The sequence below is a fragment of the Malus sylvestris genome, chromosome 3, assembly GCF_916048215.2.
Source record: "Malus sylvestris chromosome 3, drMalSylv7.2, whole genome shotgun sequence".
NCBI lineage: Eukaryota > Viridiplantae > Streptophyta > Magnoliopsida > Rosales > Rosaceae > Malus > Malus sylvestris.
The window spans coordinates 22,846,678-22,872,930 of NC_062262.1; the positions used below are offsets into that span (position 1 = coordinate 22,846,678).

The following is a 26,253-nucleotide window of genomic DNA, read 5'->3' on the forward strand; positions in this document are numbered from 1 at the left end:
TAAGAACATGAATTATGGGATTTACGTTACTCCAATCCTATTCTAATCCCTATACAACTTCAACATATCTGTTTGGATGATGGGAGAGTGGTGTAAAAAACAGAAGTTCAATGTCCTACTGGGAGAAATGATTGTGTGTGACTGTTACATCACGTGACATGCCGATGTGGTATTATTAATTTACGGAGTAATATTGATTGCTAACTCAACCCATCATATATAAGTTTTTGCATCATGTATTTTTGAGTTAATTTTCTAGGCAAATTATGGGCATCTCATGCTATTTGCAAGGACTTGTCCCATAGATACTGGGAGTATTCCACGTAACGTTGTACTAACATTTTACATGCATTAGAACTTGATCGTGCATGGTTTTCTATCACGTAATGCACCAGAAGAAAAAAATTAAAATAAACGAAAGCACAACAGCTTCACATGTATCAGCAAACTTAAACAAGAATCATGGACTTGTACCACCCTTTAAACCCCTAAAAACCAATAGATCCATGGCTTGGTTAATTTGCAGGACCAAAAGAATAATTTGGGGAAATTAATCTCTTTGCCATCATCCTTCAAAATGTGTTCCCCACCTATCGCAACCTCTAGCACAAAACAGAAACCTTTACCTCTTGGAGCTTTATGCAAAGCCGTAGCTATTTCAGGAGTAACCCTATTGTTTTTCTACATATTTTTGTTTGATAAATCATCAGTAAACTACCAATTACCTTCAAATCTCTTCAAAACCTTGAAAGAAAGTTTTCCAGCGGCTACAAGTCCCCTCAGAAGTTCCCCTCCTACCAATCTAAGACACATTGTTTTCGGAATTGTTGGCTCCATGAACACATGGAAGGCGAAAAGGCCATACATTGAAGTGTGGTGGCGATCTAATGTCACCCGAGGATACCTTTTTTTAGACAGAGCTCCTACGCCGGAGTTTCTACCTTGGCCTTCGTCTTCTCCTCCTTTTCGAGTTAATGAGTACTTCACTAGATTGAAAGGTTACCCGCAAGTTCGTAAGCTAGTCCAAGTACGCATAGTACGTACAATCTTGGAGACATTTAGAGAGGGTGACAAAGATGTGCGATGGTATGTAATGGCGGATGACGATACTGTCCTCTTGGTTGATAATTTAGTTGAGGTTCTAGAAAAGTACGACCATGAAAAGTACCACTACATTGGTATGAATTCGGAATGTGTCAAGTCTAACTTCGATTTTTCGTTCAATATGGCATTTGGCGGCGCTGGTTATGCTCTGAGTTACCCGTTAATGGCAGCAGTGGCAACAAAGTTGGACGGGTGTATTGAGAGATATCCATACATCTGGGTCAGTGATTTTATGTTGCAGTCATGTTTAGCTGACTTAGGAGTCGCTCTAACTCAGGAAAAAGGGTTTCATCAGGTAATCAATCACCTTTCCACGATCATTATATAACTGGTTATTGCAGTTGGCTGACAAATCTTTGAGAGAACAACTAGGCTATTTGCACACAAGTATTTTATTAACTATAAAAAGTTTGATGAACGAGGGCTAATATTTGGACCACATTTACTGAATACGTTGATAATCACCCTTTTAATACAAGTGAGTCTCACATACATAGTGGAATCGGCTACCATTAGAGAGGTTGTTTGGCGGCCTATATTTTAGTCATGTGCTTTATTGTTGATTGAAACATAGGCCGCCAATTCAAAGTATTTTTTTAGGCTTACAGATATGAAATTTGAGATTTCGAACCCAAGGATTTAACGTTAATGTTTGTAATTACAGATTGATCTCCATGGTGATATATCAGGTCTTTTGTCATCTCATCCAGAGTTTCCTTTCCTCTCCCTCCACCACCTTGACACCATAAACCCAATCTTCCCCTCCATGAACCGCTCCGAGTCCATTAACCACCTCATGAAGTCAGCAAAAGTTGACCACTCTCGTCTGCTACAACAAACCATATGCTACCATAGACCAAGCAATTGGTCTTTCTCAATCTCATGGGGATATTCTGCTCACATTTACGAAACCATAATCCCTCGGAGCATTCTACGGAGACCCCTCGAAACATTTAGGCCTTGGGTGCATAATGCAAGAGCACCTCTCTACATGTTCAACACCCGGTGGCCATCCAACAATCCGTGTGAAGCTCCTCATGTGTTTTTCTTTGAATCCATTTATCAGAACAATACTATTGAAGGAAGACAAACTGTAACAACAACTTATTCTAGAGCATCGCAGCGCGGTTTACCTCCTTGTTCTTCGAGTGGCAACCATTCGGCAGATTTCATCAGCAAAATTCAGGTCCAGTCATTACCTGCAAAACGTTTGGAGGTCAGCTTTTTCGACAGTCTCTACTGCCTCTCATTTAGCGTGCGTGCATGTCTGAGTTATGTACACCTATATATATATATATATATATAGTCTCTCATATTTTTCTTCTTTACTGTTTGTTTTTTAACAGGCTAGAGGGATAGACTGCTGTGATATAGTATATGAACCTGACATTAACACTGCTCAAGTCATATACAGGGCTTGCATGGATGGAGAAATTATCGCTTGATTTTACAAAATATTATATTATGATCCAAAACGAAGAAATTGAAGGAAATTTTTTGACGTGTATCTTCATTAAGACTGAATTCTTGAATGCGAAATAGTTTCTGTTAAGTGTATAAATTAATTAAGCTAACCCTTAAGTCACTTCTTATGGAATGTGATTATTCTCCAATCTTTTGGATATGATAATATTTTCGATATCCACAAGGCTTGTGAAATTTCAAGAGTTCGTAAGAATTACATTATGTTTTGATGAGGAAAATAAACTTGAGTTGCAAGATTGTCTCTGCGTTTGAGTTCAAACCAAATCTTCCAATGCCAGGACTTGCAATGGACGGACTCAGAGTAACCGTCGTCAACATGGTAATTGGCGAATTTAGGTCTGTCGTTGGATGAGTACGAACTAGGGTCATTAGACCCATTCAAACAGGATTTAGTTCGAGTGACATTTAACATCCAATAATTGTTTGCTACGTATTCAAAAAGTGCATCATCCATTCAACAAACAATTCACACACGGTAAACTGATGGCGTGAGAGGCTCTCAGAAGTCAGACCCATTCAGGAGTGAATTGTTTTATTTTGTTAACTAGTTGCTCTTCTTGAGATTTCAGAAGAGTTTCCAAAAGTCAACACTGAGTTTATAGCTTGTAGAGCAAAATGCCCCCACATGGAGAAACATGGAATTGTAAAAATATCAAACATAGAAAGTTAGCTCAACCATGAGCGGTATAAAGATATAAAGAAGTAAAACTAAGCAACCTAGCAATTTTAACTCACATTACTTCAATCATCTCAGTTTTGCCTGATTTATGCAACAAATTGAAATTCAGCAAACCAACAATGGCGCCTTCAAGAAACTCAAATCAAATATGGAAATGATCCCATTGGTAAACTAATGAGCCTTCTGGATTCCTATTAAACGAGCATAGTCCACCCACCTGCAAAAAAAAAGTAGTAAGACGTGGCGCACGAGGGGGGATGATAATCCATTGCAGTGGAAAAGTTTAAAGGGAAAAGGTCTTACAATAATGAACCCAAGAATGTGTTTCCAGTCCGAATGGCAAAGCAAATTGCGCTTAGCATGAGCTTGTTTTGATGGAGTAGCGGTTCCAAACACCTTTGTTCAATAACACCAGCCAGTACTTGGTACCTGCCAGAGAATTTTTCATTTTATTATAAGCTTGTGTTGGTAAAAAACCACAAGTTATTGTTCCCATTTCCTCGAGCGTTGTTATTATAAACTTATATGCCTGATATACTTGACAAACTAATACAGATAAAATTGAAGTACCTGAGATTGCTAGAAACTGCCATGTAGACACCATATGCAACGCTAGTGGATAATATCGGCACATTCTCAAGTTCACCGGCTTTGTCCTTATCAACAGCCTTCCTTGCGTTGATCAAGGCATTTGTCACAGCTGTGCCAACCTAATGAAGGATGAGGTTCATTATACCACCAGTCAAACTTAGTGCTACTGGGTCACATAAATTAGCATAGAATATGGCAAAACTTCCAAAAAAGATTTGAATGAACCATTAAGAAACTCAAAATTGCTATATTGCTCAACCAGTATCATTGAGAAAGCTAGTACAAGCACACAAAAATATTTTAAAAATCTATTTCAAATTATTAAAAAAAAAAAAGGGAATCTCAATGAAACATTTCTGGTACTGTTCACTTTTAACGTTAAGGACATTTTACCTTGAAAAGTCACTCCTGGTACTATTCACTTACACCTTTATTTTGTTGATTAAAACTAACGTTTTTGAGAACTTTTCGTTAGTTTTCCTAAAAAATAAATCAAAGAATTAGGTAACCATGTCGTATGGCATCTACTCCATTACGCTTTGGGTTAATACGCAACTACAGAAAAATGGGCCAAAAGTAGTAAAGCAAACCAAACATCGTGCACATCTACCCATGCCAGTATGGGAACCGTGCAGAGGTCATAGAGGTTAGCGTAAGGCATTTAAATTCATTCCAGGAAGGCACTGAATACATCACTCTTCTCTCTCTCTCTCTTCGTGGAGAGGGTAAAATTAGGTTTCTCTTAAAAAATGTTGGGTCTTCTTAGAGGTTTTCTAGTTTTGAATAGAACACCACCAACAAGAAATGCTCTCCTTAAGTTTTGGTTGCCTTAACTATGTCCTGTCCACCATCCTTTCAGAACTCTAAAGATGCCACAATAGTTGGTATAAGATAGGTGGATTAAAGAGCAAGAAGACAATTATTCAGCTGTAGCAAGGACAAATCCATTATATTCCCAACCTAATCTAAGCTTGGGGTCCAGGACGAAACTGAATAAAAAAAGAAGAAAGAAACCTAAAATTGGGTCAAATGGTTCAAACACAACGCATGTTCGGTGTCATCACCTTGTGGACAGCCAAAGTAGCCTTTGTAGTTCGAAAGGTCACCACTGATTCAACCCAATCCGCAAAACACTTAGCCCTCAATTTACATGCTGTTAGGAGCAATACTATTATTGTATTGAGGTTTAAGAAAGACGGAAATTCAACAGTGCTTTCATAAAGAAGGAAAAATGCAAAGAGTCTTTTCTGCCATTCAGCTCTACCTTCAGTGCTTCACCACATTTTTATCAATTACGATGCTTTATCACCACTTCCAGCACAAGGCAGAATAACTGACTCAACATATCAACTAAACATTTCGCTCCTTTATTTTGTCTTATTGAATGTGAAGTTCCGAAAAAATGTGCAATATGATAAGCTCCTTGTGAACTTCACTTTACCAGCTTTACAAGATAACGACATTTACAGGACACGTCTATGATGCATGAGAGTTGCTGACACTTTTAAGTTGAAACATACATACATACACACATGAACATGAAAACAAACCAATTCCAGGGAGTTAGAGAAGTACTAACCAGGGATGAAGCAGTACCGACAGCAAAGAGCTTGGCCCCATTTCTCTGCCAAAACAATTTAAATATGTTATTCCGTCCTTACCTTCAAACTTCAGATGAAATAAAAGCAAGTTACCAAAGTGTCTTACCACTACTCCACCAATCCTCTGTAATAATGAGTATGATGTTCCCGACATGGCGATCTGTAGAGAGAATTTCATAATCATTTAAGTAACTGTATCTGGCTTTTGATTTGATCTAACGAAACAGACTGTCAATACAAATTCAGGAATTTGTAGAAAAGAAACCTGGAAGGCATTTTCGGGGCAGCCATGGAAAAACCTAGTGATTGCTCCTGCATTGACCCCAAGTGGAGGTCGAAGAGAAACGGTTGGGGCAGGAAGATAAACAAGCATGAAATCTGCAATTATGGCCATTACCTAAGAGAAATAAATTGCAAACATAAATGACAGAAACTAAAACATATTTAAACAACACGTTATTGATGTTAACTGAAGGTATTTCAACCAAAAAAAAACAGAGAGGCTATATTGAACCAATTCTTGTCAATTAATCTTCACCAATTCATTTAAATTCATCACTAAGCAAGTCCAGTACCCACATATGGATTTAAAATCATCAACATATCCCACCATAGCTTACAGAAATAATGTACATTATTCATCTACGAATTTAGCAAGAAATTGGAAGAAAACAGATTGCTTATGACCTCCAGCTGATGCATTTATACTCATAACTTGAGGAGTAAAAAGATTGACGAAAACTTTTATTTGGATCATGTGTTACACCTTCAGTTACCATGTCGAATAGAAGGCTACGGACTTAAAACATGCCTACTGGAAAGATATAATACAAGCAAAGCAGCCAACTCGACCCGAAACACCCCATAGCTAAGCAAGCACTATAAAACTACAAAATCGATTTGCATAAATTAGAATGTGTAGCTTCAAGCACACCAATGCCAATTCTCTCTACAATCAACAAAATCGCCAATCAAAAATAACAACACGGTCAATGTTGATCATCGCTCATCCCTATGCATATAAAACAAATACGAATCAATAACGTAAGTCTACCAAAGCAATGTGATTGACAGAAAGCAAAGTTCATACCACATCTGCAAAAACAACTTCCAGCTCATTGAAAAAGTTCTCTCTCCGCCGCTCGTACTCTGCAGCAGTCTACGAAAACCCAAACAAAACCGATTAAAAATGAAGGCTTTAATCAAATTTTAATGAAAAAAAGCAGAGGAAACAGAGAGAGAGGACCTTGGTGAAGAGACCAACGCCGCATTCCATGAAAACCTTAGCAAAGAAAAGATCATCAGCGAGCAACCTCTCTCTAAACCCAGCGAATTGCATCAGCCACCTGAACAGACCCGACTTCTCCAGCTCAAAGTACCGTCCCACAACCGACCCGGGAATCCGACCCGCCTGGATCGCAGCCGCCAAGTCCTTGGGCAAGCTCTCCAACCCCCGCTTAGACTCCGCCAACACCATCAACGCCTCCCCCCTGTTCTTTCCGCCGGCATTGTCGGACCCTCCGTCGCTGTCACCCTCATCTCCGCCGCCGCCACCTCCTGAGGAGTCACGTCCGTTAATCCCCCCATCGCCGCCGCCGGCGGAGAAGAGGATGCGGCGGAACTGGCGGTGGCGGTGGGTGAGGGAGGGAGGGGTGGCGGTGAGGCGGAGGTGGAGGAGGGGCGAGGAGGCGGAGGGGGAGAGAGATGGGCGGTGGGGATTGAGTTTGGAGAGGGAGGAAGAGGAGGCGGCGGCGGAGGAGGTAAGGAAGCAGAAGGCGATCGCCATTGTTGGTTGGAGTTTGTTGGAGGGGTTGGGGTGGGCGGAGATTTTTATGCGTGGGTTGGCGGTGGGCTGTTGCTCTCTCTCTCTGTCTCTTTGTTTGGTGGGTTGTGGGGAAGTGGGCGTGAGTTCAGAGGCAGAGAGCAGAGAGACAGAGAGACCAAGGGAGACAGACGGAGAGAGGGAACAAGGAAAGAGGTTTAATATAGTTATTTAAGGCCCTGTTTGGCACACCGTATAGGTCACAGGATAGTACTAATAATACGGTGTACGGTGTTTGGTGCCGTTTGGATTAAATAGGCACCGGATTAAATAATCCGGGCCCACGTTTTTTATCCGGCGCTTACCCGACTGCTTATACCGTCCAAATTCACGGTATAATTTAGTCGGCCTCGCTCTCCTTCCTCTCCGCTCGCTCTTCGCTCGAACTCGACCCCCTCTCTCTCGCCTTCTCGAACTTGACCAACTCTGCCATTTTCAGCTCTGCCGTACCGAAGTGGCAGATTTGGGCGCCGAGCACAAGGTGGTACTACTCGGAGACAATGATGTTGTAGCTCTTGATGTGGTTGTGGACGAATGTAGAGTCGAGGCCGGAGCAGTGGTGGATGTAATCGAGGCCATGGGCAAGGTCGATAGTGATCTGCATCCGGGAGAGCCACGACGACATGACGGTGTAGCTCGGGTTCTTTGGGTTGCGGGACTTGCACTGGAAGACGACGGCGTCTTCGGAGCGGATGGAGCAGCGCCAGGAGCAGGAGGAGAGGTGGCGGTGGGGGAGGAAGTTGGAGGTCGCGGAGCGGATCTCAGAGAGGTCATAGATTTGGGGGTTTTGAGGGAGGGAGGAGTTAAAGGATTTGAGGGAGGCGACGGAGGAGGAGGTGGAGGATTTGGAGAAGTTGTAGCTGGAGTTGTCGATGGTGGTGCTGAAAATGGCGGAGCAGATGAAGAAGAAGAATGGAGAGAGGGAGGGATTTGGGGGTTGCGGCGGAGAGATCTGGGAAAAGAGATGAATTCTGTTTTTTTTTTTAAATTTTATTTTAAGTTTGATTTTCCTATCCGATATAATACCAAACACAGTATAAATAATACGATCAATAGTCCGATACTGCACCAAACGCCTGACTAATTTAGTCAGTACTATCCGGTGACTATTTATCCTATCCGACAGAAATAGTCAGTACAGTCCGACCTGCCAAACGAGGCCTAAGAGTAGGGGTTTTTGGCATGGACTTAGATTGTCTGACCTCCCCATCTTATATCTTTCTCATGTTCTTCTATATTCTGTGGTCACGGTTAAGTCATGTCAACATTTTATATTAATTTTTTTATAAAAATAATAAGACAAAAAGTAATTATAATATAAAATGTTGACGTGACTTATCCGTAACCACATAAATAGGAAGGCATGGAAGGGTATAGAATGGGGAGGGCATATAATCCATATCCTTTTGGCATGCCACCTAGTCTTACTCTTCAAACACTCCAAATGACCGTTGCAGGATTGGAGCGCGTTGAGTTCACTCACGCTTGCATTATATTTTAGAAAAGGGGAAATTTGAGTATCAGATTTTCAGAATTGGATCCTCTCCGAGGCAAACCCTCGGGATCCTCCTGACCAAATAACACAAGTCGTTGAATTTAAATCTAACAGCTACAATTATTATAACTTTTAGAGAAACCCTCTGTTTGTAGCCGTTGGATCAAAACCCAACTGCCCGTGTTAGTGGGTTAGGAGGATCCCAAGGGTTTACCTCAGAGAGGATCTAATTCCTTTTCTACTATAAAAAGTTATAAACAAGGTTTCTCAATTCAATTTGGGCAATGTTATATGTATACCTTTTTTATTTTTCATACACCTTTTATTTATTTATATTTTATTAAATTTCTTTAATTCAGTCGATATGACGGCCGCAAATTAAGAAGTTGTGTATGAAGTGAAAATGAATGTGTAGATAGCACATCCCTTCAATTCTCAATTTTTTTTACTGAAAAACCTAAAACTCGTTCGGCAACTATTTTTCGTTGTCATGAAAAATAATTGGTCGAGTTTTCAAAATTAAATTTTTAATTTTTTTTAATATAAGTAGATACCAATTGAATTTTTTGTTTTTTTAGTTTTTCAATAGAAACTAAAAGTTAAAAACTAATTGCTAAAATAAAATGGTAATTAAACGGACCCAAAGAGAAGTATTGTAATTCTATGAGATTCAAAAAGTGGTCCACCAACTTACTGAAATTATCCATAATTTATTATGAGAGGAAAAATAATGAAACCAACTAGATTTGATTTGATTCAAATGGATTCTCGCAACCGCATCTACCATCTGATCCGGTTTTGGAAGTTACAAGTCAATTCGATCCGCCAAATTATTGAAGCTGATTAAAATTAGATTGGTTTGAATTGGATTTGTCAGTTTGGATGAATTAAATTAAGGGAACTTTAACGAAAAGCTCCTGGTACTGTTCACTTTAACAAAAAATCACATTTTTACACTAAAAAGTCAATCCTGATACTATTCACTTTACCCTTTATTTTGTCCTTATCATTAAAACTCAAAGTTTTCAAGCCATTTTCATTAGTTTTCCTTTAGATTAATTGGATATTTAACATCCTTAAACTGAGTGTTGGGAGTATAATCTCACGTTTAGGAAATGCTTATAAGCAATTGGACTACTTCCCATATTATTAATTGGTTTTATAGTTCAACCTCAACTTTCTCCATGGTATCAGTGCAAGTTGTCCCGCGTATGAAGTTATGCGGCCAAAAGTGCTCCATGTCACTTTATTTGTGTTATCCACGTGCTAGACTTGAAAATTCGCAACAAGTGAAGAGGCGTGTGGAGAGTATCAATTCCACACCGAAGAAAGAAGGGATCTTGCATATGTTTATAAGTAGTTGAGGTACTCTCTATATAGTTAATTGGGAATAGAGAGAGGTTTGGTGGGCTTGAAAATCGAAGTGGAAATGGGGCGCATGTGTGGTTTTTTGTGTTTATGAAAAGTATGATATTCATTGAAATGAAAGGTAATACGTACAAGGTGAATATAAGATGATTTATGAACCTCAATAAAAACCTCGTCAAATATTTCAATTCGGGCAAAGAAAATAAGAGTGTCCCACACAATACAACTTAAAGCTAACTATCCTCACATGAGCAAAGAGCCAATACATTGTGCTTGAAGATTGTTTCCATTTAAATGAATTGTGTTTTGGTTGTATGGTTGAAGTGGTCTAGGCAACTGACGTAAGAATTCCTCTCTCATCACCCCATTCTAACGGAGATGAGAAATGGAAAAAAAAAGAAGATTATTACAGATAAAATGTTATACCCTCACTAGCAATGTTCTAAAAGACGCTAGACATTAGTCAGGCGGCAGGTTGAGACTTAATGCCTAGATGACCAGGTGGGGTCAAGGTGGGCGCCTAGGCGAACTAGGCGAATTTAATTAAATTTATTATATTTCGTGTAAATAAGTGTCTGTTTATATTTAAAATATATATGATTTCATCATAAACTACAAAATGGAACGACAAATATATTATGAGTTACTGGAACATAATGAAAACATGGAGAACAAGTATATAATGTGTGTTCCTTTAAGTATTCAACAAGTCTCTTACAATTTATTGAAGAAAAAAAATGCAAAATGAAAGTTATCTATTTTATGTCTAAGTGAGTCGCAACCTATGCAAGTGTCTGAGCGGGTCTGGGCGGGCTAGGCGGTCTAGGCGGGCGCCTCAGAAGGTCTAGGCGCCCTTTCATAATTTTCAAAAGCCTAGGCATTAATCGGGGTAATGGCCAACCGCCTAGTGCCTAGGTGGTGTTAAGCGGGAATTTTTAGAACAATGCTCACTAGCACCCATCAAAACTTAAAACCGAGTTGTTTTGGGTTCGATTCTCGCTAAAAGCGAATTTGAACGTCATTATTTGCTAGCTCATTGTGAGATTAAGCCAACCTCATCCCCTTAGTGTAGATAATATTGTTTATTAAAAAAAAAAACCAAGTTGTCTTAAAGCCAACGCAGTGGATTTTAAGGCACATTGCTATTTCCTCTTTTCCATTTACATCTTCTTATAAAGGGGAAAAATCGTTTTTACTTTCAAACAAGAATAAAGGAGGAAGTCATTTTTGTGCAGATGACAGAGAAGACTTGTAATTTTATAAGAAAAGAGAAAAAGACTTTGAGCCCACACAAAATTCGAAATCCTTCCAAATGAAAAACAGACAGATTCTGTTTTGGTCTAAATTAATTTAGAAATAGGTCCTTCAGATCGACGCGTGTATTCAAAACGCCATTAAGCTCGCGTGAAGATTTGTTGGAGTAGGTGGGTTGTTGTAGTTGCCGGGAATGAATGACTAAACAAGCATGTCCAACGTGGGCTCGGTTAAGGTTTAGTGTTATTTTCGATGTCAAAATACTCCTCTTTAATACGTATACCACCCTATACTATATATGACCTAGTATGGAATCTTATGCGACGCATTTATGCTCATAAACGTTTTTACTAGTAGTATCTTGTTTGTGTAAGTAGCCTCTTATTTATAAGAGCTTCTCCGATAGGTTTGCTATCTCAGCCCATTTGGCTACTTTATTGTAAACATAACAAAAAAATTGCTTCTAAGTAACAACCTAGCTATGTTGTCTGCTACATTAGCCAATAAAGAGAAGAAAGCAAAATTTAAACTTAAAATACTATTATTGCACTATTTATGGAGAGAGAAAATGAGGATGAAAAATATAAACAGGAATGAGATCGCTCAACATTCATTCACGTAAGAGAGGTCGATGGAAATCCAAAATGGCTGGAAATCTAGTAAAATCACAAATGCAACCATATCATACTATGAGTGAAAAAGTCCGTACACGCGCCTTGTGATTTTGCTTGTAGTTCTTATAAATAATGAAGAGTTGGGAAAGAAAAGAAAAACAAAAAATATAGATTGAAAAAAGAAGTTGAAAACATTGGAAGAATGAAACATAGGTACATATTCGAGTTGGGAAAGAAAAGAAAAACAAAAAATATAGATTGAAAAAAGAAGTTGAAAACATTGGAAGAAAGAAACATACGTACATATTCGAGTTGACAGAGTTGATTGGCAGAAGAAAATGGACCCGCTTCTCTGCCCTTCCACTTCCCATATATTCTTATCCTCTCTTATTTTATATGATCACGGTTAAACCACGTCAACATTTTATATTGATTTTTTTTATAGAGATAATAAGACAAAAAATAATAGTAATATAAAATGTTGACGTGACTTAACCGTGACCGTATAAATAGAAGAAAATGATAGTGGTGTATGAAAAATGGGAGGACAAAGAAGCCAGGTCCGAAGAAAATAATGTATGTATAAACTGAAGGACAAGATGCCAAAATATGGGTGTATCAATCAAATGGACGGACCCGCCAGTTCCTCAAACATTGGAAGTCGTCCTTCGTAGTCCCCTGCGTTTTGCTTTTTCTTTGTCGTTTTTATATTTTTGAGCTTTGAAATTGGAACCGAGCCAGAAGTACCGCCGCCCAAGCCGACAGCACAGTACTATGATGATTTTAATGGTGGGACTTCCTTGCCTGCGTCGTCCATCCTTCCCGTGGCCATCACATAATTTGTTATTTTACTACAAACCTTTAGTTTTCTTTCTTTTCTTTTTCAATATCCTTCTAATTATAATAAGGTTAATTGGATTATTAGTCTTTATGGTGAGAGGATGGTCTGAAGATAAAAAATAAAATAAAAAATTAAGATTCAAGTTTGTGGTGAAGTCTGTTACAATTTAGACCCAAAATTAAAATTTTAATCAACTCTCTGTTAATTGTTAGTACATGAGGCTCACATGTGAGACTAAAAAGATAAAATTAGCCTCACATGTCTTACTTGCTAACAATTAACGAAAAGTTCTGTTTAGTCTCATATGTATGGTTCATATGCTAATAATTAATGAAGAGAGGACAAAATATTTAATTTTGGGCCTAAATGCTAACAGACTTCACCACAATGACTTAAATCCTAATTTTTTTTTAGCCACATGAGCTATCTTTCGACTACCCTACCACCACGGGAACTAATAATCCAATTAGGCCTAATAATAAAGTTACAATATGTGACTTTATTGCCACGTAATACTCACTCACACGTGTTACGAGTGTTTTAGTTGTTAGATTTGATTTCTAAAATTGTTAGATAAATCTATTTTCATTCACAATCATCATTTTTTCGTACCACTCAATTTTGCATACCATTGTACAAAAGCTAAAAGTTATGCACATTCTTCAAATAGTAATTTGGTAATGCATTTCAATAATCATAATTGTCTGTATTTTAATACCCAATTTTGCATACGATTCTTGTACAAGGAAGGACTTCATGACTTCGTTAGTGAGTAGGATTGAGGTGTGTTACCTATAAAGGCTTGGGGTACCTCAACACAGAGGTTGAGCTATGATTAGAAGTATAAGGAGGCCAAAAGATTGTAAATTAAAACTACAAAAATATAATATGGTCACTCGTACTTGGATTTGATATTACGAGAGAAAAATAATAGATGTGTTTTTAATATTAACCTTTAATACCAAACTCAACGGTAAATAACCATCAATTCTTAGATTTACCATTGTGTGAAAGTATAGGCAACTGTTCTTAAAAGTAGAGGACTTCAGGTGCAAAAATAAATTATTATTTTAATCGACTGGACTACAGACCTAAATTATTATTTTAATCGACTGGACTACAGACCAGATGTTGAAAGTAGGTGGGTTGAATAACCCAGACCCAAATATTTGGTAAGAAAGGAAAACGACAACCAAAACCACATAAATAGGGTTAGCATTTCATACGGGTCAAACTAAATAGAGCACAGGTGGAAGAATTTATTTAATTTTTTTTCGAGTTTTGGACTGATGGTCCGAAAAGAAAAAAAAGTTGATTAAGTGGGCTACAACCCAAAAAAAATTAAGAGCCCAAAATGGGCTGAAGAGAAAAAAAAAACACTTTTTTTTCTGAAAAAAGGCTCAAACAGGGGCCCAAAATTCAAGGCCGAAGCTGGGCTTGGTTTGACTCGGCTAGGTGGCAGCTCAAGCAGTGGCTTGGCGGCTCGGCTTGCACGACTTCTGTGCGTGAGGAGGGGCGCGGCTACAAGCCGCGGCTCCAGCACGATTTAGGGTTTTTTTTTTCTTCGATTGTTTTTTTCCTTTGCTTATTCAAACAAATGCAATTCACCACAATTATAATAATAATAGTATAATATAATTGCGAACAGTAATTTGAGTATAATATATGATTCAGTAATTGAGGGTTCATACTCAATGGTGAATGTCTCATGCAATTAGGCTGAAAAAATATTAATATTTAGATTGTGTTTTAGAAGAGCTTAGATTGTGATGATGAATCTTGTGAACGGGCCTTGGTGATGTACTTATAACGTGTTGTAGTATGCCTATTTTACTGAGAGAAGAAAGAGGGAGATCGGCCAGACAAAGATAGGAGAGAAGGGCGGCCGAAGAGAAGAGAAGGTCTAAAGGAATTATGTGTGTTATTTTTCTTGCTCTGTGCCTTTTTATACTAATAAGGAAGAGATAAATTTACTCTCTAATTAATACAAGCTATACAAGAAAAGATCCTCGAGATCTCATAGGAGTCCTATACGTAATCTCATACTCCAAATAAAATTAGGAATGCAACATAAATTAGTTTATTTATTTATTTTATTTATTGATTTTTAAATTTTAAACAAACGATATTATCTATACTAAGAGAGAAATGATGAGTTTAGTTTTACAATAGACTAGCAATAATGTGGTTCAAATTTATTTTTAACGATAGTCAAACCTAACACCTCTTATTTACAAAAGAAAAAAAAATACTGTTAGACTATACTAGTAAGTGACGTTGTTGGAGATGTTGTAATAGATTAGATCATCAGCTACGTGCCTACGAATGCCATTACGCAACAATTCCGTTCGGAAACAGACAAAAATCAATTTACGTAAAAGGAGCTTCGAAACTTCAAAACGTAAAATCTGCAGAGTGAACACACACTCACATGGAGAGAGAGATGAACAGCGGAGCGGGGAAGGTCGTGTGCGTCACGGGTGCGTCCGGTTACATTGCTTCATGGCTCGTCAAGCTTCTTCTGCAGCGCGGCTACACCGTCAAGGCCTCCATTCGCGACCCAAGTCTGTACATTTATCCCTCTCTTTGCTCTCATTAAGTTTTGGGTTTTCTTGTTCGTTTTGGCATGTGATCGTTTAGATTCTTGTGATTTAGATTTATGCATGCAGAATTGGAGCATACCCATGTTTCAGATTATTGTAGTATTTTACTCTTATTTTAATTGAAGATTTTGATGGTTTTCTGGGATATTGAGAACCTGTTTGTGGGTTTTGGTTTAGATTTGATGGGTCAGATCCTTCATTCCTTGAGGTGTGGAAGTGAGGGAATTGCAGCATAGAGATTTGTCCTTAGCTTTTATGAGTTTTATTTTTATTAAATTGATTATTTTATTAACTGCATCAAGAGTTAATGGAAAATTGGAGACATGGAAAAGGCTCGTTGGTTTTTTCTCTTCTTGCAAAAAACTGTGCTTGTTTGTGCTTACCCGATTTGATGGGTCAGATACTTCCGTTGCTATGGTTTCATTGGTTTAGATAGGATTGTTACAGGTTGCTATGATTATTTAATTGGGTACTTAACCAATTCCATGTGGATTGGTTTCAAGTAAGATAACACTAATTGGGTCATTCATCTAAATGACATGCACAACTAGATTCTAATTTCTGATTTGTGGGTGGTTAATGGTATTCATTTTTCAAGTTTACATTTGTTTCTTCAGGTCACATTTATTCTCCTTTTCTGGGATCTTTTCTGCCCCTGGTCATATGATCACGGCCATCAATTTTTTTCACTCGTCTGTCAATCAATTTTTCAGTATGGATATAAATGATTTAATGTCCTTTTTACTCCTAATGGTGCTACCATGTTAAACTTATCATTTAAGTTTGATATGAAAATAGTGCATGTATAACTACGTATATACATGACATGTCCATTAGTAGGAATGCATGTGTATGGATTTAGCCCCCAGCATAACTTGTATGTCATAGATTGTTGAGTCTTGCATTTGTTTTGTTTCTGTCAATGAGTTTGTAGATAGGACATCTTTCTTGGCTCAACTATGTAATTTAATAAATCCGGCTAGTATTAAGCAAATTAATTTACCGAGTTCATTTTGTATTTTCACATAGATGATCCAACTAAGACAGAGCACTTGCATGCGCTTGATGGAGCTCAAGACAGACTTCAACTTTTCAAAGCAAATCTATTGGAAGAAGGTTCCTTTGACTCTGCTGTTGAGGGTTGTGAAGGCGTATTCCATACTGCATCCCCCTTTTATCATGATGTCACAGACCCAAAGGTTCATCCACTTGTACTTTTTTCTAATGAATTATTAATTTTTTTTCTGTGCTTTTTTTCTGCTCTGTTCATGAAGGTACTTAGCTTCTTTCTTAAAAGTTATATAATCTGTAGTATAAAAAATTTAAGTTACCAATGAGCTACGTAACTTATATTGAATTGAGGGATCAGAGCTGTCTAATAAAAGTAGATACTTATAATAGTACCAATTGATAATACATTAATGCAATTGATTGTTTGCCGGATAGTCAATCAAATATAATTTTTTTCCTCAATTTTAGATGATCAAGTTATTTTTTATTCATTGATCATCAAGTCTGCAACTAATAGATGTAGCCTATTCATTTTTGTGTCAACCAGTTTTTCTGTAAAATTAAGAATATAAATCTTTCAATTTATAAAAGTAACTAGCAAAGCCCATTTTAACAGCATAAGTATTAAGTTCATCATCATGCATCTACTTGTTGAAATCACAAACAACAGGAATTCGACATGCACTGAAGAAGCCAAAAGATTTTTATAAAGAGAAATTCAGATCATCAAATATTATAAATGACCAAAATATTTGCTGGGAGCGGTATCTTCCCCATAGCCTATGTGGTATAGCACCTGCAATGTCTTCTTTTAATTATCGGGTGGTACACAATGAACCATTCTTCAAATCTTCTGGCACAGCGAATTAAATATCACAAGAGACAAGAGGTTATAAATTAAAGGGTGATATAAGGTATATATAAGAGAGAAAGGATAACTTCTCCAGCAACATAATAGTAAAGATATATTTTCTCTTCCTTATTGTGTGTTTCAATATGGATGGCAGAGTAGTCACTCCCTGTGTTTTGTTAACTTTTTCGTTGTTGGAAGACGCCCTTATTTGTCCTTCTAACTAGAGAATGTGAATACTTTTTAATTGAAACATACAAGTATATCTATTTAAGTATTTACTTAGTTGTGTTCCCGTTTTTTTATTTTGAGGATTTTCCGCGTCCAATATCCTGTGCACTCAACTCACTTGCGACTTGTACATGTCCACAGATGGTAGCTAAAAAGATGCATATGCTAAACGTAAATAACATAGGTGTCCTTGTAGGACCCCATTTGTCATGAGTGTATATTAGAATCTTGTAGATAATAGAGATGCCAACATTGATTTGTGGTTACATATAAGCAATGTTAGAAACAATCACGACTGCCCAATATTTGCTGTCTCTGAATTTAACTCCATGAGTTAAGTGGTAATTTCTTATAGAGTTTTGAATTCAAGACTAGCCTTCCGCTTTTGCATGCTAATAAGAAGCTGGGTTATATAGTTTCTAGCTGATACATAGTTGTTGCCTCATTTCAGGCAGAACTACTTGAACCTGCAGTAAAGGGAACCCTTAATGTTCTTAATTCGTGTGCGAAATCACCATCAATCAAACGGGTGGTTTTGACATCTTCTATAGCCGCAGTTGCATATAATGGAAAACCTCGAACGCCTGATGTAGTAATTGATGAGACTTGGTTTACAGATCCAGATGTTTGTAAGGAATCAAAGGTATGGATGTACTGTCATTCTTAATGCTCTTGTGAAAACAAAATATGGCGATACATTTTGATTCATTATGTTGTAATGGTACAGTGGTAAATGCGTACCAGTTGTTAAATTTGGTTTCTATTCCCCCAAGAGTTAACCAAAAGTCAGAATAATATGATTGCAAGTCTGCATGTTCATGAACGACAACATATTTGTTTGTAATAAGCAAGTCTCTCTTGTTCTATAATGAGTGATGAAAGTGTGTGGTAGAGAAGAGGATGGGACATTTTTAGAAGCCAGTGGAGAAACCGGTTCCTTGTCACATGGACATTTTTTTGAGACGAAAGTTCAGTTGACTTATCCATTTTCTAATATATATAACCTTCTGAAATATGTATGTATATATATGGGTGAGTACGTATATGTACAACATATGTCTGTCCACGGAACATGAAATCACTAATAAGATGGTTTCCAAGAGAAATGTAGTTCTCCTCCTTATCAAATAGGTTTCGGTTTAGATCACTTTGTGGGAGAAGCTTCCCTGAGAGTTAACTTCCAATTTCCTTATTGTAAGTTAAAAAAGCACATATGTTGGCCTGACCATGATAGTTGTTTCTTATGTTGTAATGTCTTGTCATCTTAATCTCTCATTCTGATGTTATGTTTTGCTATGTGGTTAAATGCACTCAATCTACGAACTCTGATACCTTAGAATCCGGTGCAATACTTGTGTTTCCTTGTTGAATTTAAGAAATGAGATTTCTTTAATGCTTAATGGTTAGTACTCAAGATTTCATATTATTCCATTACGTGGCCGGAACCAGTTTTTCATAATTGGGGCCTCCCATGCCCATAAGTATAGTGTAGTCACTAAACATGTAGGTATATTGTTGTGTTCTCAATGCCATACATTTGCTTCATGTTGATGATGTTGTATATAAGGCAATGTTATGCCAGGCCTCTAAGACTTTAACTGCCTTTTTAAAGATTTTATTGGCTTCTGCATTTATTAAAATAGGGATTCTTTACTATTCCTCATTAATATTGTGGTGAATATTTCATTTATTTGTAAAAAAACATATTTAATTTCCGTTTACCCCTTAATTTCATCCAGCTATGGTATGTGCTTTCAAAGACTTTGGCTGAGGATGCTGCCTGGAAATTTGTAAAGGAGAAGGGTATTGACTTGGTTACAATTAACCCTGCAATGGTGATAGGTCCTCTGTTACAGCCAACACTTAATACAAGTGCTGCAGCAGTTTTGAATGTTATTAAGGGTAACGTTTCTTTATTGGTGTATCGAATACTTCTTCATTTCAACAAGTAAAACGTTTTCTGCTCAAGAAGCTGGAAGAAAGACTAAATGTCTTAAATAGAACCTTGGGTGATAATATAAATGGACGTTTCTTCATGTTGAGTCAATGTGATGCTTATGGTGGCCTTTTGTGCCCCATCTTCGTCTACTGTATATATTTAAAAAATAACTTAAAGTGTTGTTCGTTATCTCTTTCCTATTAGCGTCCCGACCAGAGGTGTTTTATATTTGTATCTGCAGTATCTTAACTGGATAGCGTTCAGTGAAACAAACAATGTTCAGTTAAATATATTAATAAAAAAGTTCCAACTATTAGTCTAACGCTTGGTGTGCTCATTCTCCATGAAGTACCTGATTATTTCTTCACTTCTTTGTGTGATGCAGGAGCTCGAACATTTCCAAATGCAAGTTTTGGATGGATTAATGTTAAAGATGTTGCCAATGCACATATTCAAGCATTTGAGAGTCCTACCGCTAGTGGCAGATATTGTTTGGTGGAGACAGTTGCCCACTTCTCAGAAGTTGTGAGAATTTTACGTGAGCTGCACCCTACTTTGCAACTTCCAGAGAAGTAAGTCTTTGTGTCCCAGCCAATTTAAATTTGCTGGTAATAGTCACTTCATTTCCACACTAACACTGTCCCATGATTCGGATAATAATTGGTTTTATTTTATTTGTTTTCTTTTATACTGAATTGTATTTTACGACAAAAATCAGCATTGCCGTATTTCAAACTTACATGGTATTTTTGGTTTTACCGGTTATTTTACATTCACAATGAGTATAGTGTTTCAAATACTACAATATGATCCTCATTCCCATGCTTCTAACTTTTCAATCACGCTGAAGTTGAAGTTGCTGCACTTTTACTGCCTACAGATGCTCTTCATTTAGTATTGCATACCTTGTGTTGCTAAATTTTTTCACCATATCATGGAGCTCAAAGCAATAGAAATTTTCATAATCTTTCATTTTCTCGCGATCTGCAGGCTCACATCTTCGTTTTATGAAAATTAGAAGTAAAAACATAAATTCCTAGCATGACCTGCATTGTTCTTGACAGTGTGTGTTGATTCCTACATTCTTCGTTTCAGATGCTTTTAGAAACTATCGTAGCCCCCCTCATTTTCCAGGTGGTTTTAATGCGGTGGTTTCGTGGAAATTAATTGTGTTATTTCCCCTTTTCAACTGGCATTTCCAGGTGTGCGGACGACAAGCCTATTGTGCCAACATATCAGGTCTCCAAGGAGAAGGCGAAAAGCTTGGGTGTCGAATTTATTCCACTAGATGTTAGCCTCAAGGAAACAGTTGAAAGCTTGAAGGAAAAAGGTTTTGTCAGTTTCTGAATCATTTCAGTACAGTGAAGATCTTTGCAATAAGTTCAGTCGCGGTGAAACATATTCGCTGCTTCCGGCCAGACGAGAAGGAACCATAGAGTCCTGTCTATGTTTCACTTTGTGTTTCCGGTTTAGTGACTTGCACTCCAGCTTCGTCTTTTGGTTTGAGACTTACTCTCCAGCCTGTTGGTTCCTATATATATCACCAATGTGTCTGCAGAAGAGAGGAAATGGAGTATTGAATAAAAATCTTGGAGTAAGTCAACTCACCATATCTTAAGAAAACCCCAAGTTAATTGTTTTGGTAATTAATGTTTATTGGATTTATTATTTTAGGGTTGAATGTTTCTTAGTGACGAATCTGTCATTTTAGATGAATAAGAAAAACATTTTTTTTTTTGTTAAAAAAATAATCAATTTGTACATTTTGTTGAAGGAAAAATTTAGAGAGTGAGGGTAGGAGAGGGACGGCTAGCTAGAGGGAGAGAAAGAGAGCTCAGCTGTCTGAATTGCTTGATTTTCCCTCATGGCCTTATGCCTTTATATATATACTAATCACATGAGATTTACTTGCCTAACAAGTAGTACAAGTCATAAAGAGATTTGATTCTCAAATTCTGTTGGGAATCAAATCCCTTTTATGATTGGTGAAGTCTTCAAATGGCGTAGGCAGCTACGCATGTTGGAAATGTGTCTTAAAGTCCAATCATAAGATGATACTTTACGAACATTTCACATATCAAACTAATTTACTTTAATCTAAGGGTAAAAATTGTTGTTTAAAGCCGTCTCATTAAATGTTATATGCCTAAACAATATATCCAAGGAACCACCAAAGGGTGACCTAATGGTTGGGAATGAATTTCAAGCCCGTATTCCACACGGCATGTCTTGGGGTTTGATTCATGGCGCTAGTGAATCACACGATTGTGGCCAAAGGGAGGCTGAAATGCTCTATCAGTCCTCCCGGCCCCCATAAGGGTGGACTACCGTGACGAAGCCATTAGCTGGTCCCTCTCTCTATTACATATTCCTTAGACATTGTTTTTTTTTAATTTTTTTTTTAAACAATGTCTAAGGAATAAGGAATATGTGATAGAGAGAATGTAATCTAAAGAAGTTAGGTTCAAGAGACATTTCTCTTTCATACACGTTCAAGAGACATTTCTTTTTCATACACATATCCTAAAACGTTCTTGATCATTGACAATCTAGTAAGATTAATACATATTATGTCTTCTATCAAATAAAGAATGATTAGCTTGAGTCATTGCTATGAAAGACACCAAGACAAGTATCTAGGTGCTCAATAGAGAGTCAGTTCATTGAACATAATCAATCAGGAATTCTCATACTCATGTCATATGAGAACTCATTAGTTAGGATAATACAAAGTAGTCCTTCAACCTGAGACACCAAGGTTTTCTTGTAGACATGTTTTTTTATCATTTGATGATACGTCATAACCACATGGTTTGCTTAGCGCATTGTTGGATCGCCGATTTATTCACAGAGGCATGTGAGTGTACAATAAATGATCTCTAACCTTCAAACTGTTAAAAGGAGAGTACTCTATGATATGATTCAAGAGTCTTTGGGTAGAGTACATGAATGTGATATGTGATTAAGAATATTAAAATAAAGAAGGACCATATTGCATTGCAATTCCAATTGAATAGATTCTCTGCCTCTTTAGCTCAGCTTAAGTATCCATGACATATTGCCAAGTGTCACTCATGGCTTTGTGGAAGATGTAAAGATTTGCAATCACTAATCTTCATTAAAAGTAGAATTGAAAGGTAGTTTCAATTCACAACCGATTAATAAGAGTTCTAATCTCCCACCATATCGCTAATTAGAACCTAATGTATCGTACATAGTGTAAGGTAAAGATTGAAGAATACAATGGAGTTAAGTAAGTACAATTAAATGGATTAATTGTTTATGTTTGGGATCAACTAATAAGTTAATTAATCAAACAAATAAATTCGTATTTGAACTGTCAAACCTATTAACTTCAATTCTATGACAACTTAAAATCAATGGGCCTAAAAGTTCCGTCAGACCATAAATTTATGGGCCCATCCAAGTCTGGTTACGTTAGGTGAACTATGGACATTGGAACATGGGCTCCGTTGTTAGGAAGCTTCCAGTACACCATCTGGCTTTCGGAAAATTTATGCAACCTAGTAAGTATGCATGGTTCGCATGTCCTATTTTACAGTATAGTGTTTGTATCAGACCAAAAAAGAAAGGAAATACAGAATAGTTTTTGTACAGCTGTATTTTACGATGCATTTCGAAACTAGAAGAAGTGTGCATGCTTCACAAGTCCTATTTCTTCGTTGTTCATTTTTTTTTTTGGTTTAAAGACTAGTAAAAACTTTAATTAAAGATTACTACTACCCAAAAAAATATTCAAATATATTGTGATGACCCATCTAAAATTCCCATCTGGATAATGTATATCATACGCTAATTTAGATAAGTATTTAGCCATACAAGGGTCATTAATCTCATTTGTGTGATATCTATCATACAGACGACCAATTGAAACATCACCAATTAAAAAATATTATACACGTGATAATTATCATTAAAATTCATTTTCATAAGTATATTCTCCAATAACCAACCAAAACTGTTATCCACGCGATAATTACCACATAAATTCAATTTCGAAATATATTCTCCGGTGACCAATCAGAGCTAGGGTTTCATCTCAAAATATCTAGAAAGCCGGAGTCTGTTATATAAATTAGTTTCCGGATACAACTCTTCCACAAAAGAAAATTTTCTCCACGAGTAAAATTAAAAGAGAGAGAATTAGTCAGTCATACTTGCGTCTCTGTCAATGTCTTCTCCCTCAGAGAGTCCAACTATGGAGCCTGTTGAGCAAAGTCATCCGGATCACAAGGCTTCTGTTACTATTATTACTCAACAGGTGGCTTCTTACAGCCTTAGCCCTAACAAGCAATCACCTGCACAAGGTGGTCAAGGTCAATTCACTCCGACGAGCGAGACTGGTGTTTCTTTGACAACCAACGTGTCAGCCGCCGCTGGCGGCACAGATCATGAGCTTTCGGAAGATGAGGCAAACAGTTTGCATAACAACCTGATAAAGGATCAAGATGAATTTTTCAATTCCTTCCCACCTGGCTATAGGTTCAACCCATTTGATGGCGAACTTATTGTGCATTATCTCATGAAAAAGGTCTTGGATCAGCCCTTGCCGCCAAACCGGATCTTTGAAGTTAACCTATACCGCTACAATCCCGAAGTGCTTGCTGGTATTGTATATGTTCTTAAGTATATATGGTTCAATTATATTTTGCATTGATAATCTTTTGAATGGTACTATATATGTGTGAGAGATATTTTATGAAGAAATTTTGCCTAGATCGATGTTATTTAGCACTGCCTTGTTATCCTTTACTTGTTTTAGCAAAGTTTTGATACATAATTGATTAAAGGTCCTCATATTACTACTTTAGTTAAAGTAAAGATTAATTATTATCTTCATGTTGTTTTTGCTTAATTTGTTTCTTTTGTTATATACTATATTTATCAACACATCAAAATTGTTATATATATATATATATATATATATATTCTGGTACTATATATGTGTGAGAGATATTTTATGAACAAATTTTGCCTAGATCGATGTTATTTAGCACTGCTTTGTTATCCTTTACTTGTTTTAGCAAAGGTTTGATGCATAATTGATTAAAGGTCCTCATATTACTACTTTAGTTAAAGTAAAGATTAATTACTATCTTCATGTTGTTTTTGCTTAATTTGTTTCTTTTGTTATACACTATTTTTATTAACACATCAAAATTGTTATATATATATATATGTATATATTCTAGTTTGTTGGTGAAACTTTTAGATGATCAGAATTGATTACCATATAAAAAATCTGTAACTGTTTGTGTAAAACAGAAAAATATGAGAAATATGGGGACAAATGGTATTTTTTTACTCCAAGGGACCGGAAGTATCGCAATGGAAGTCGCCCAAAGAGGGCAGCTGGGGATGGATATTGGAAGGCGACCGGAGCTGACAAGGAAGTGAAGTCATCTGATGGAGCTGTTGTTGGATCGAGAAAGGCTCTGGTTTTCTATAGGGGCAAACCCCCAAAGGGTGACAAAACCAACTGGATCATGCATGAGTTTAAAGTCAAGGATTCTCCTGTTCGAAGCAGAAGGGGTGAGAATGACATGAGGGTACGTAAATTCTTATTCTTCTATATTAGTTGGGTCGACGCATGAACCCTCAGTTCCGTCTTAATATTTAACTAATAAATCGTCAAATTTTCATTTTAGCATTTTAATATGGTACAGTTCACTATTTTGAATATACAAACATCGTACAATTTTAGACCTGCAGTGCATATATATTTTCAAATGCATATGCCAAATAAAGGACTCATATCAAAAGTCAGAATAATGAAGAAACATGGATTCCTATAAAATTTGGGGTGCTTACTATAATTATATTTGTTTTCTTGCAGTTGGATAATTGGGTACTCTGTAGAATTTATAAGAAGGATGGTCAAAATGGCAAAAGATGTGAAAGTCGAAATCATGCTGAAATACATTCTCCATTTCCGCATAGAATAAATGACGAAAGCATGGAGATTGAGATGAGTGGAGATATTGTTGATCCTTTACATGAGTATGATCCTGCACTGGAGTATGACCATAAATACTCATATAAAGCATATCCTCATATGACACCTCTGCCAAATATTTCCGGTGGGCTGCCAGTTAACATGATTAGCAATAATCGAATTCAGTCTGTTGAAGCAGCCTCTATGAATGCTGGGAGCTACTATGCAAATATGGGGTACTCGCAACCAATATGCGTTAGACCTCCATCGATGTCTTCTGAGAGTGTTCTTGGGCCTTACAGATATATAGATGAATCAACTATTCTTCAAGATGACATGATGTTCGGCATGAAGGGGTTCGAACATAGCCTTTACAGTACAAATAATTATGCAGGGCAATTCTCAGCTTTGGATCATGTTTTTCCTTATACGGAATAACATCCCATCATTGATCGATGGAACTTATCAACTTTTGTTGCTATCATCTGCTTTTGCTATGAATTTTAGGGTTTAGGGCGGATTTAGCTAGTCAGTTAGTTTTTGGAACGTGTTTGTTAGTAGCTCTCAACCATCTAACGGAAGTTTATTAAGGTTTATATTGCGCTACTTGGATTTATCTATGATTAAAGTACTTTATTTGTTTTTATAGTACTAGCAAGTAACTGATTATCTGCTATGAATTATGAATTCCGAATGTAAAAACAAATTTCTTGTAAAAAATATCAAAGGAAGTAGCGCGTCCTTTGTTGTGTAATTGGTTTACATATTGATCACCAGAATGCAATAATTGTATGGGCAGAAATTATATT

At 37.0% G+C, this 26,253-nt stretch overlaps 4 protein-coding genes across 4 annotated transcripts; 3 read left to right on the plus strand and 1 right to left on the minus strand.

Moving 5' to 3' along the window:
• The first annotated feature begins 577 nt into the window (after nt 1–577).
• LOC126617074 (uncharacterized) lies at nt 578–2,549 on the plus strand. Its single transcript, XM_050285144.1, has 3 exons — nt 578–1,399; nt 1,769–2,359; nt 2,451–2,549. Exons 1-3 carry the CDS (start codon nt 578–580, stop codon nt 2,547–2,549), a joined length of 1,512 nt encoding a protein of 503 aa, XP_050141101.1.
• A 555-nt stretch (nt 2,550–3,104) lies between these two features.
• LOC126614728 (protein RETICULATA-RELATED 4, chloroplastic) lies at nt 3,105–7,437 on the minus strand. Its single transcript, XM_050282376.1, has 8 exons — nt 6,707–7,437; nt 6,551–6,619; nt 5,726–5,857; nt 5,567–5,620; nt 5,439–5,483; nt 3,839–3,978; nt 3,572–3,697; nt 3,105–3,485 (listed from the first exon to the last, which is right to left on the minus strand). Exons 1-8 carry the CDS (start codon nt 7,244–7,246, stop codon nt 3,440–3,442), a joined length of 1,152 nt encoding a protein of 383 aa, XP_050138333.1. The 5' UTR covers nt 7,247–7,437; the 3' UTR covers nt 3,105–3,439.
• A 7,775-nt stretch (nt 7,438–15,212) lies between these two features.
• Nucleotides 15,213–21,239, plus strand: LOC126614729 (phenylacetaldehyde reductase-like). The gene is made up of 6 exons (XM_050282377.1): nt 15,213–15,418; nt 16,487–16,656; nt 18,001–18,192; nt 19,289–19,451; nt 19,874–20,060; nt 20,691–21,239. The coding sequence occupies exons 1-6, from the start codon at nt 15,286–15,288 to the stop codon at nt 20,833–20,835; spliced, it is 990 nt and encodes a 329-aa protein (XP_050138334.1). The 5' UTR covers nt 15,213–15,285; the 3' UTR covers nt 20,836–21,239.
• A 2,468-nt stretch (nt 21,240–23,707) lies between these two features.
• LOC126617075 (NAC domain-containing protein 1-like) lies at nt 23,708–25,882 on the plus strand. Its single transcript, XM_050285145.1, has 3 exons — nt 23,708–24,116; nt 24,775–25,058; nt 25,346–25,882. The coding sequence occupies exons 1-3, from the start codon at nt 23,708–23,710 to the stop codon at nt 25,880–25,882; spliced, it is 1,230 nt and encodes a 409-aa protein (XP_050141102.1).
• Nucleotides 25,883–26,253: the final 371 nt, after the last annotated feature.